The 12,541-nt window shown below is 44.7% G+C and overlaps 1 protein-coding gene across 1 annotated transcript; it reads right to left on the minus strand.

Annotated features, from left to right (window-relative positions):
• Positions 1-10,735: 10,735 nt before the first annotated feature.
• On the minus strand, positions 10,736-12,121 carry NKX2-8 (NK2 homeobox 8). Its single transcript, XM_054580491.1, has 2 exons — positions 11,965-12,121; positions 10,736-11,292 (listed from the first exon to the last, which is right to left on the minus strand). The coding sequence occupies exons 1-2, from the start codon at positions 12,119-12,121 to the stop codon at positions 10,736-10,738; spliced, it is 714 nt and encodes a 237-aa protein (XP_054436466.1).
• Between the last annotated feature and the right edge of the window lie 420 nt (positions 12,122-12,541).

Here is a 12,541-nt window from a genome sequence, read left to right on the forward strand (position 1 = left end):
GAAGATGTGGAGCAACTTGAACTCTCATTCTAATTGTTACTGAAAATGCAAGTTGCTACAGCCAATTTGGAAAACAGTTTGGCAGTTTCTTTTACAATCAAATGTATACTTTTATATGACCAAACAATTGCTTTTCTTAAGTATTTACCCAAGGGAAATGAAACTTAAGTACACACAAAGACTTGTCCATAAATGTTCATAGCAGTTTTGTTCATAATAGCAAAAAATTGATAATTTAAAGAAAAAAAGCAAATAAAAGAAACAAAAAATGGCATAAATAAATCACAAATTATCATGCTACATGAAAGAAGTCTTACAAAAGGCTACCCACTTATGATTCCACTTACATAAAATTATACAAAAGGCAAAACTGTAGTTACAGAAATCGATTTAGTGGTTCCCACAAGTTTGGGGGGTAAGGAGAAGGAAATGACTACAAAGAGGCATGTGGGAATATTTTTAGGGTGATAGAAACATTCTCTATCTTAATTCTGTGGTTTTACTTGATGGTTTATATTTGTCAAAACTCATCAAATTGGTCAATGTTATTGTATGTAAATAATACCTCAAAAAAGATCATAACTAGAGAGAATAGAAGAGAAATGGAAGGCTCTCTTGGAAATATAGACAAACATTTGAAGAGTTTTGCTAAAAGGGGATGATAGTTGGCAAGGGAAGGAGGTTCAAGAGAAAATACTTTTTTAAAGGTGATCTAGCAGCATGTTTGTAAGCTGATGAGAATGATGCAACAGAGAGGAAAAAATAATAATGTATAAGCAAGACAGAAAAATACTAGAGCGAAATCCTTGGAGTAGATACCAGCAGGGACCACTCATCTATGGTAACAGATGGGAAGACAGAGTATAAGGAAGCACTGACTGGTAAGGTAATGATGTGGTGACAAGTCTGTGGATGATGGATGATGTCTCTTTCGGTGACTTCAGTTTTCACAGCGAAGTTGGAACCTGAGTGTAAGGACTGGGGAGGAGGTGGGAAGTTGAGAGAAACAAAATGGTATGAAACAGTCAAGGAGGATAAAGGGGGAATGAATGGTCTGGAGACTCTAGCATGATTGCCTACCAACATTAAGGACCCATTTGAAGTTGGCAGTTACAAATTTAAAGTGAGACCAGTTGGTGTGGTTGTGTATTTTTCTCCAGCCATATGAGGCTGCCTGGGTTTGCAGAGTAGATGGAGACTTGGACTTAACAAGAGTTATGTCTTTGCTTCTGTACAATAAATTGAGAGGGGGTTCAAGGAGCGATTACGATGACCGGCCATGGAAATTAAGTTGGGTAGAGAAGGAAGTGAGGGCATCAATGGACTTCCTATAAGAAGGAAGTTAGTATGAAGGGTTAGAGGACTGATAGACTGAAATAAAAAACCTTAAAGATGTGCACTCTACTTCAGTCAACAATCCACATTTAGGAATTTATCCTTGAGAGGTATTGTTACAAATGTACAACACTCATAAAAACATTCATTTCAGTATTTTATATAACAGTAAAATTATAGGCAGTACAGTTAAATAGATATTTATCAATGAGAATTAGTTAAATAAATTATTGTCCTAAATTAAAAACAAGTTTTGTGTTGTTGTGTATTTTTCCGTCAGGTAATATATGAGGCAACGCTGTGGATTTATATGGAAAATGGACTGAGGAACTTATTTTCTGGCATTTCAAGTTAATGTTGTTTGTCCTTCCATTTTTCTGATACCATATTATGATATAAGTAGACTTCCTAGAATAAGTAATAAAGTAAATGAGAATGCAGTTAGTCCTTGCAATGATTTTTTTTTATCACCTACAGATGAATCGTGGCAGGAGGCTCTCCACAGGAATAGCGCTCACATTAAGCAGCTAAACACAGCGGCCTAACTGTTGATCAGTGCTCATGGTGTGTCTGATGCCCTCCTACCTACTAGTAAAATTGAGTGTTGACCACTCTTCTAATGTCACCAAAAGCCTGTGGCATAGACGTTGTTCAGCATCATGGGAATAGACATATTTCCTACTCTTCTGGAGACTATAGTATAATATATATAATATAAAGAGTATATACTTTATAGTATGAAATATCACACTGTGATATTTCTTCTGGAAGTTAAAAGGCATAATTAGCATTGTAAGCCTGTATATTTAGTCATAAATTAAACATTTAAGAAGAAAACAAATGTATTAGATCGCATTATTTTTCAAAATATCCACTGCCCCTTCTGCCCAGTTGATATTAAGCTTGATCATATGACTCTGCTTTAGACAATTAAATGCGAGAAGTGATACAAGCCCTTTTCAATCAGAAGCTTGAACAGCCATCATCCTTCCTTCTGCCTATGTCTCAGAATGAAAATGGAACGGTACAGGGCTGCAGGGACATGTGATGTAAAAAACGAAAATAAAAAACCTTTGTAGTTAAGCCATTGCGATGTTGGGGTTGTGTGTTTTGTAAAACTTAGTCCAAACTGACTGTTATAATAAACTAAACAAATTGAACATTACATTGGGTTTATGTAAAAGACTGAAGTGCATCCTGTAGAATGGAGTAGGGACTACATTTATTCAGTGCCAACTATCACACATTATTCATACATTTAATACTCACATTAATCACACATAGTAGATAGTATTCTCTCTAGATAAAGGTCTAAGGAACTGGGGCTAAAGTAATTTCAGAGAATTAATGTAACCACCAATATTCAAGTTTTTTTTTTCTAAATCAAGGATTGATCAGTTCCCAGGTCCATGTTTTTTCCACTCTATCCTTCTAAATTAGAGCTATGAGTTTTTAAAAAATATATTTTATTGATTATGCCATGACAGTTGTCCCAATGTTTCCCCCTTTGCCCTCCTCTGCCCGGTACCCCCCTTCCCTTAAGTAGTCCCCTCCTTAGTTCATGCCCACGGGTCATGCATATGTCCTTTGACTTCTCCATTTCCTATACTATTCTTAACCTCCCCCTGTCTATTTTGTACTTACCATTACGCTTCTTAATCCCTGCACCTTCTACCCTATTCTCCCCCTTCCCCCACCTGGCTGATAACCTTCCAAAATGATCTCCATATCTAAGATTCTGTTCCTGTTCTGGTTGTTTGCTTAGTTTATTCTTTTAGATTCAGTTGTGGATAGTTGTGAATTTATTGCCATTTTAATGTTTATAGTTTTGATCTTTTTCTTAAATAACTCCCTTTAACATTTCATGTAATAATATCTTGGTGATTATGAACTTCTTTAACTTTACCTTGTCTGGGAAGCACTTTATCTGCCCTTCCATTATAAATGATATCTTTCCTGCATAGAATAATATAGCATTCAACCAGAACAGCTAGAAGAAAAAAGAATTTAAAAAATGAGGATAGTATAAGGGTCCTCTGGGACATCTCCAAAGATAAGAACGTCCAAATCATAGGGATGCCAGAAGGAAAAGATGAAGACCAAGAAATTGAAAACATGTTTGAAAAAATAATAAAAGAAAATTTCCCTAATATGGCAAAGGAAATAGACACACAAGTCCAGGAAGCACAGAGAGTCCCAAATAAGTTGGACCTAAAGAGGACCACACCAAGACACATCATAATTAAAATGCCAAAGGTTAAAGATAAAGAGAGAATCTTAAAAGCAGCAAGGGAGAAGCAGAAAGTTACTTAAAAAGGAATTGCCATAAGACTATCAGCTGACATTCTAAAATCAATTTAGAATTAACCATTGCCCTACTTTCCAAGGCTTCACAGACATGGGCTTTGGGTAGTGGAGCTCTCAGAAGTCCATAATTTAGTAGAAGCTAGTGGATCACTGCTTCCCTGGAGACCTTAGTGCCCTGTTTGAATTCATATCAAGGAAACTAACCACCAGGTCCTCTGTCTATGTCTTTTTGTCCTGCTTCATAGTTTGTTTGTTTTGTTTTGTTTTTTCGTTGTTAAAGGCAGAAACAGATGTGGTTTGCAATCCATGACTCTTGGTAGAGGGAATAATCTGAGGCTGCAGAGAAAAGGAAACCAAAGGATAGAGAATTGTTCTTTCCAAATCAATATGGTCTCAGTCAGTTCTCTTTGTAGTTATAATTTACAATGATACAAATGAAGTTTTCCCTGCACTTTTAATATCTTACCTGAGTCTTTCATTCATTATAACACTATTCTGTTCATGAGAAACCAAGTGTATGAAAATAACTATATTTAAAAGCATGGCTTATTTATACTTTTCTGTATCTTCCAAAGAAAATGTTATTTTTAGAATTTAAAAAAATCTACCCTACATGGTCTCATAAGTGAGATTATAAATTAGAGTTTTTCCTTCTCATTAAGAAGAACTGAACATTTCCAAAAGCTGCTACATACCCTCTTGTATATATATTATATGCATGCATAGGCTATTTACATACTAAAGACAGTTGTGGAATTAGGTTGTTCAGTTGTTAGACGTACCTAAAGTATATGAGTATACATTCACTTTCCCCTCAATCAGTGACAAGTTAGGTGAAAAAAAAATGTTCTTGCAATGTTTTCCAGACAACAACATTCTGGGAGCTCTATTTTATTGTTAGTCCCTTCTGTTCCCACACCCCCCCAAAATGATAGAATCATTAGCCTTATTTAAGATAATGTTTCATCCACAAATATGAAAAATCAGAAAATCTCACCCTATCTCTACATTTGACTTGAGTTAAATATGAAGTATTCACCCCACTGAATTAGGAGCACCATTAAACACTTGGCCAGAGAGATGACAGAATCCATCATTGTGATTAGACAGGAAAAAGTTTCTCAGAAAAGCAGTTACTTATTTGCTCACCATAGCAGGCTTCTTTTGTCTTGTCCTGGTGTTTTGTGTCTCTTGCTCTGAATTGCAATTTTGCTGTTAAAAAAGCTTTCTTGTCACTTCGCTGATGCTAACTGTGTCAGACCCTGACCTGTTAGGATGATTCAAGGTTGCCTCTCGTTGGGAATTTACCTCCTAAGAAGTAATTTCAACCTAAACTGATTAGGAAGAAGAGTTGCTTAAAGCGCTATCCTTCAGTAAAGCCAGTGGAAGAAGGTATAACAGACACCTCAGGCCCTCGTAACGGATGTTTGGCCCTTTTCATCTCCAGTTTAATTTGCAAGCAGTCTCCACTCGCCTTGCTATTGAATTCTTCCAAGTATCCTGTCCAGACTCTAGGAAAGGGGAAGGGGGTGCAGTTTGTATTAGGAGAGAAAAGAGACAGTCCTTCAGAGCTTTTAGCTGGGGAAATGCATTTGGAAAGCTGTGGACTTATAAAGGACTACCTGGTGAAAACGCAGGAGGAAATGAAGCACGACCCACGTCCCCTCAGGTGTTCTCTCCGTAACACCCTACTCATGGAAGCTGCAGTGAAACTGCAAGAGCTTTGGAAATGACATGACATCCGTAAAGACCTAGAAACTTTTACTGGTCCATAAAACAGCATATGGAAGATAAGTTGATCTTCTACGTCTAAAATGAGATGTTATTTTTCTGCGTAAATGATAAAAAGCCCTCCACTGGACATTCTAGAAAAACATGAGAAACCCGAAACCCTGTGCTTGGAAATGTGGGGTAGATGCATGACTGTTTGATAGCCTAATTGATTTTTCCTGGTTATACCACCGCTCTATGGACCGGCATTGGACAGAATGCTGTTCACTTCTTTGGTGAGCTTACAGACTGAGCAACCTGAATGGTGGGTACACAGGAGGAAGGGATAGGTCACAAACCTTTGATTATTAATCTGGGCTCAGGGTTGGAGGGCAGTTAACAAGTACAGAATTGGAATTGTGGAAACAATGCAGGTACCATTTAGTAAACGCCCTCCTGCATCATGGCCTGGAAAAATGGTGAGTGACTTGGAGGGATACACCTTCTTATGGCAGATTTTTGAGTGCTAAGTGAGGCAGTCATATGCAGAGAAATGACCATGCCTTGGCATAGGCACAGCACTTTCTCGACATCCCCAGAGCTCCTTTAACTGTCTATTGTTCATCGTCACAGATAACCTGCCTGGGCTAGTTAACTGAAAACACCCAGAACATAGTTAACAATTTAACCATGCTAAGCCCGTAATTATCCTGCCTGGGCATTTTATTTCTAAATCTAAAATGCTTTAAAGGAAAAAAATAAAATGTTTTAAAAGCAGTGAAGGATGTGTGTGTGCATGCATGCCTGTTGAAGAGGCAAATTAATTGTGTAAACAAGGCAAGAGAACAATAAACATCTAAACACCGCTGTTAGAAGGAAAGGGATAGGTTAACCTAAGCTCAAATAACTTCTTTCTAACCCATCAGGAGCACATTATCTAAGATTCAAAAGTGCTAAATTGGTCAGAAAAGAGATGTGCTAAGATATAAGATCCTCTGAACAATGAGGAAAGAAAATTGAAGTGAAAATTGCAGTCTCCACCCACAAGAGACTTAAGTGAGATGAAGCGAAAATGTTTACAATGGAAGAAGAGAGAGAAAATGTGAAGAAGCTGATATTGAATAATAAAGATAACTCCGGAGACTTAGGAAGGAGAAAGATGACTGGGGAAAGCACTAGGGAAGGCGAAGTCATAAAGCTCTCCAGGGATCTGGGCCTGAAAGCGTAGAGTAGCTTATCAGAGTCAGTAGCAAACCAAACCCTGAGTAGACAATTGGTGTCACGACAGCAGCAGCAGATGTTTTCCTGGAAGAATGGTGGAATGATAGTCACAGGAAAATATTGTGACCTGCAGACAAGAGCTGTGTTTCATTGACAGCTGAACAAGAACACACACAGACATGGGGAAAGACAATGGCTGTGTCCAAAAGCTGAGGTCTGGTAGATGGGCAGGGAGGGAGGGGGGTAAAAGAAGAGAGGGAGGGAGGGAAGGAGACAGAGAGACAAAAGGTTGCTAAAAACATGTCCTTTAGAGAAGCATCTGTAAGGTAACCAGGTCTGTCAACTGGAGAAATCATACATACACAAAGAATGGGAAATAATTCCCACCACATGGTTAAAGGTATGAGATCTGGAGTTAGACTGCTGGGGTTCAGATGTCTTCTGTCACTTTCTAGCTATGTGACTATGACAAGTTACTTATTACCTCTTTAGCCTTCAATGTCTTCATCGGTAGAGTGGGAACTGTAGTACCATCTCATAGGGTTGTTGTGAAGATTGAATTAGTTAATATGAGTAAAAGAACTTAGAATATTGCCTGGTCCACAGGAAACATTGGAATATTAGCAACTACTGTGATGTCATGTGATCAGCTTCCGTGAGTGGCCCCGAGCTGTGTAGATGCTTTTTGCATGCGCCCTGATCCCTCCAGACCATCCATCAGACAAGTTTATGATGGTCAGGTAGTGTATGTATCGTCACCACGTCAAGACTACAACTGTTCTCCTTAAGAGAAGTTTGCAGGGTGGCTTAAACGTGGGTTAAGCTGAGGACAATGGTAACATTCTATGAGGTTTACAACTGCTTTGGAAAAGTCACTCCCACACATTGTGCCTCGTTATTTTGTTTGTTTTGTTTTGTTTTTAATCTTAAAATGGAAGTATTACTGTGAACGTACGTAGAACAATGCCTGGAGCATGTAAGCTTCAATACAGCCAAACCTCGATTCTCAGATGTCTGCCATCTTCAACAGTTCAGTTCTCTACCAAGTTGTTCACAGAAAAAATGTCTCAGTTGTTGAACAAAACTTTGGTTCTCGACCTGACAACGCTTTCATGCTGACACCTGTATGATGAGCCAAGAATCTCTCAAGTGACAAACATGGGAGATTTGGTTTTTGAACAAATCACTTCTAAAACAGCCTTTTGGAACAAATTAAGTTTGAGAAACACGGTACTACTTCGTGAGTTTTCTGAGTGTGAGTCTGCCTTGTGATGTTGGTGCTGGGTGACAGGTCTGAACCACTCTCATCAGGGAGGGACACCCTGACTGTTCTTAAGGCTGCTGGTAGAGAGGCCTTGGTGTTAGCTTCCTCTGCCAGAGCCTGGGAAAACTGATCTTTTAGCTCAGTAAGAAAAGTGACAGCTGTCTTTTCCGTTCATCAGAGGTACAAACAGAAGGAAATGACAGCCTGAGTCTCTAAAATGGGTCAGCAATGATGGGAGTGCATTTTTTAAAAAAGATTTTATATATTTACCTTTAGAGAGAGGGGAAGGGAGGGAGAGAAACATCTATGTGTGGATGTGTGAGAGATACATCTGATCAACAGGATGAGCTGCTGCAACTCTTACACCCCCAACTGGGGACCTGGCGGGCAAGGCAGGCATGTGCCCTGACTGGGAATGAACCGGCACTCTCTAGAGTGCGTGCTGGCACTCAATCCATTGAGTCGCCCCAGCCAGGGCTGGGAGTGCATTTTTAAGTCCCATTTTAACTCCCATTTACGGCTTTTTTTCTCTCTAAAAGAAAAAGAATAAGAAATCAGGTAACAGTTTAGACCAGATGGCTCCTGATGCTGATGTTACAGGAAACTGCTGCCCCTCCTGCCCAGGACATGGAAGGCCCTGCTGCTGGGCACCCTCCTGTGGCTCCGACCACCTTGCTGGGAAGCAGATACAGGGTTTTTCTTACTGGTTAGAAACTCTGGATGAATTTGGTTGAGGACATACTCTCCCAAGCAGCCTCCTGGGAAGAGCTTCTCTCCATAGTCCCAAGGGTCTTATTATTTAATAGGTTCTCTCCACTTTACACACCCTACTTAGCTTCAAGACCTACTTTCTCTGGAGCTCCCGAAGAAGAAAATGAACAGGTGGCAATTTTGCACTTTCTTCCCAACACATTTAGGACTTTGTCACCACCAGTGGCAGAAAACAATCTACCAAGAATGGATCTTTACCTCCATTCTTGGAGTAAACACCCCTTTGGGAGGAATCAAGCAGCACGCCAGCTGACCACAGGGACAAGTCCCACCCAAGGCCCTTTTCAGAAATCCTTTCCTCCTCCTCTTTTCCATCTCCTCTGCCAGGACTACTAGGAAGTCCCAGGGCAATTTCCAATATATGTCTTACAATGTCCATGATCTCTCCCCAGTAATCATTTATTTAGAAAGACGTTTTATGATACAAATTTGATAATCTCCCACGCACACTGGCACTGTTCTAATTGAAGTTGTAAGCCCATAAATTTCAAGCCCTTTGTCTTTCTGAAGGCCACAAGGTTTAAAAAGATACTATTGTCCTCCCTAACACCCACTACATTGTCACCAGGGACTGATTAAACAGAGTCCTGAATCGAACAGTGCGGATTTTGTCTAGGTCCTTTTCAGGCCTGACAATGCCCTTTTCAGTTCCCAAGACAAAAGGAGGTTTAAGGATGGAGATTCTTCTACGATAACCACATCCATATGGAAGGCAAGGTGGCCAGCAGCTGAGACCCAAACACCCACTCCCTTCTCCCCCCTCCTTTCTCTCCCCATCCCCCCAAACCCCAGGTGACAACACTGTCTAAGCCACCATTCCTCCTCCTCCTCCTCCTCCTCCTCCTGGTAACAAAAAAGGGGCCCTACACAGGCCCAATGGCTACTCCTCACTGAGCCCTCGCTTCCTTCTCTGGATCTGATACCAAAACTGCTCGCCTCACACTCAGCTCCCTGCAGAGAGGTCCTCTCTTCCCTTCCAAAGTGTGACCACTGCACAGGAGGCCTTGCCGTTCCATTCACCAAGGCAAAGAGCAGTTAGTCGGGGGCCAAACACTAGATCCCCCAGTCTAGTACGCACTGGGAAGGGCTGATGAAATGAGTCCCAGCAGAGCCTGCATCTTTGTCGTGCACCAGGGCTCTCCAAACCGGCCCTCCTTCAACTGGCAGCCCTAAGGCCGGTCATTCCGCACCACTCTTTGGTTTCTTCACCACATTGCCTGGCCAGCTGTAGCGCCAAGAGGCAGGAAATCACAGTTGCCAGGTGAGGCACTGGAAGGCTTAACTGAAGGGTTATAAGGTTTCCTGGTGCTCTTCGAGTCCCTGAGCCCTGGCTGCAGCGCTCGGGAAGCCCAAGGCTTGCAGCCAAGCCGGGGCTGCTCCTGCCCTGGCGCAGAACGCTGCTCGCTCCCCGCCCCCCCACCCCACGCCGTCCCCCGTAACTGCCCGGAAAGATAGCACATCTCCCGGAAATCCATACGGAGAAGTGCATGCCTTGTCTTGGCTGGCTGGATTGACTTCTGGTGTTTGAACTGCCAGCAGCTCGGGGATCCCAGAGGGGCCTCCATGCTCCTCTGGGCCAGAACCACCAGAAGCTAACCGGGACCCCAGAGTTGCTTCCGCTTCCTCCTCCCCGTCCCTCTCCCCTAAAACCTTATCTTCCTAAAGCCTTGTAAGGACTTCGACCAAGCTCGGGGTGGCCCTCAATTCACCTGGTCATAGAAAACCACAGCTCCCACCTACATTCCGGCGGGAGTACACGAGGACCCAACCCTACACATTTTTTATTCTAGCACCACATAGAAGAAAAATATTCTATTTCTTTTAAAATAAGTTGCTTCCCATACAAATAGCTATTTTAAAAATATACAAATAACGTTCAAGCAATAAAATCTAACTCTGGGGCTGGCCGTCGAGGGCAAGAGGAGATGAGGCGGAGGAATCTTGGCGAAAGTTCCCTGCGCGCTGGCTGGCGAGACCTGGGCAGGGGACCTCGGCGCCAAAAGACTTTGGACTTGCTGGGCAGTGAAGCCCCTGGAGAGCTCCAGGTCTCGAACTCCACCCCTGCACCGGCTGCAGTGCATACTACAAAGTCTGAAAAAGGCCCCGTGCCTTAGCCCGGCAGCTGCCTCACCAGTTCCAAGAGACCAAGGAGGGGGTTGCTAAGTGCTGGTAGGCTGGGAAGAGGCTGAGCGGGGAGCCGGGCCCGAAAGTGGCGTAGCCAGGCAGAGGGAAGGCGGCGGCTGGGAGCCCGCCGTTTTTGTCCTGGGCAGCGGCTGTGCCCACTTCGCTGCTGCCACCGCACGGCTGCCCGTCATGTACCAGCACCGGTACCACCACGCGGCGCAGCAAGCCGGGCGCGGCGCGCAGCTCAGCAGAGGCTGCCAAGTCGGGCGACTCCGCAGCTCCCGGCGCACGCGTGCGCTTCAGCTTGTAGCGGTGGTTCTGGAACCAGATTTTGACCTGCGTGGGAGTGAGACGCAGCAGGCGCGCCAGCTGCTCACGCTCGGGCGCGGACAAGTATCGCTGCTGCCTGAAGCGCCGCTCCAACTCCAGCGTCTGAGCCTTGGAGAACAGCACCCGCCGCTTCTTCCTCTTCTCGGCGTCTGAGCTCGGAGATGCAGGCTGAGCAGGCGGCCTCTGCGACGAGTCGGGAGGGCTGGTCTCTGGGCTGCTCTCGTCCGAGGCTAAGGGCGGCAAAGGAGACAGGCTCTGCTGAGGAGCCGGCCGGCCGGCGCGCCCGCTGCTTCTCGCGTGCGCGCGGACGTCCAGCCACCTGCCGGAGGGTGCGCCACTCTCCCGCGGCTTTTGAGGTGAGGCCGTTTCCTTCCCTGGGCCTACGTCTGGACACCCACCTCTCCGAATTCAGTGACCTTTTATACCACAACCTGAGACCGAGACCCCGCAAAAAACCCATCCGGTGCCCTCTGAAAACAAGTCCTCACTGGTCGTCGGCCCTGAAGATGAGTTTACCGCGCTGGCTCATCAACACGGGCCGCCTCCGGATCGAGTGCACTAGTTTGCAGAGGTTTGCAAAGCCCGGAATCCAGCAGAGCTAAGTTCGCCAATGCTGCCATCCCACATCGAGGACTGGAGAAAGTGGCCGTTTTCAGCATGTAAGGGCCCGGTCCTAAATATGTAAACATTCTGACCCATAGAAACAGAAGCCCAAGTACCTGGCGTCAGTACAGGCGCAGGGATCTGCTCTCAGGATGTGCGTACTGGGGAACGCAAGGCTTAATTAAGGGTTTGAGAACAGAGCCTAGGGTTTCAACCCTGGGAAATCCATCCCTGCGTCGGTTGGGCGCTAAATTCTGCTCGCCCCCTGCACTCTCGAAGCCGTCACCCGCTTTACTCACACGCGTAGGTGCCGCACTCGGATTCCAGCCAGGTGGCACGGGAGCCGCGACAGGAGGCGCGTAGCTCGGGCTCCCGCCTCCGTAAGTGATGGGCGTCCTGCTCCGGTAAATCCAGGAGCCGGCGTACGGTGAAGCTGAGGCGTCCAGAAGTGGCCATGGCGGAGGAGGGGAAGGAGGTGAGGGGCAGGTCGGGCTAGGAACCACGCGGCGGCCGGGGTCGCCGCTCCTACTGGTGGGAGTGAGAGGCGCGCGCCATGCTCTGACTGCCGAGATATTAGAGCGCTTACAGAGGAATCCCTTTCTATATAAACAGTTCTTCCCACCCAGGACGCTTTGAAAGGCGAGGTCTGGGTCTCCAGGGTGTTAAGTACCTGACTGAGTACTGGACCAAAGCCCCGGCAAGCCCGGAAGGTGCCACCTCCGCCCCCTGCCCCGCCCCGTCCCCCGCCCCTCGGCGTCCCGTTACCTCCCAGAGGCAGCAGGAAGCAAGCCTCGGCATTAGCAATTCCGTCTGATTAGCCCAAAGTGGGGACAGATAATGGGGATTGTTACCGATGAATAACATCTTGGGTGGCAA

Source organism: Pteronotus mesoamericanus, unplaced genomic scaffold (genome assembly GCF_021234165.1).
Source record: "Pteronotus mesoamericanus isolate MK-2021 breed Mesoamerican mustached bat unplaced genomic scaffold, CSHL_Meso_final contig_100, whole genome shotgun sequence".
NCBI lineage: Eukaryota > Metazoa > Chordata > Mammalia > Chiroptera > Mormoopidae > Pteronotus > Pteronotus mesoamericanus.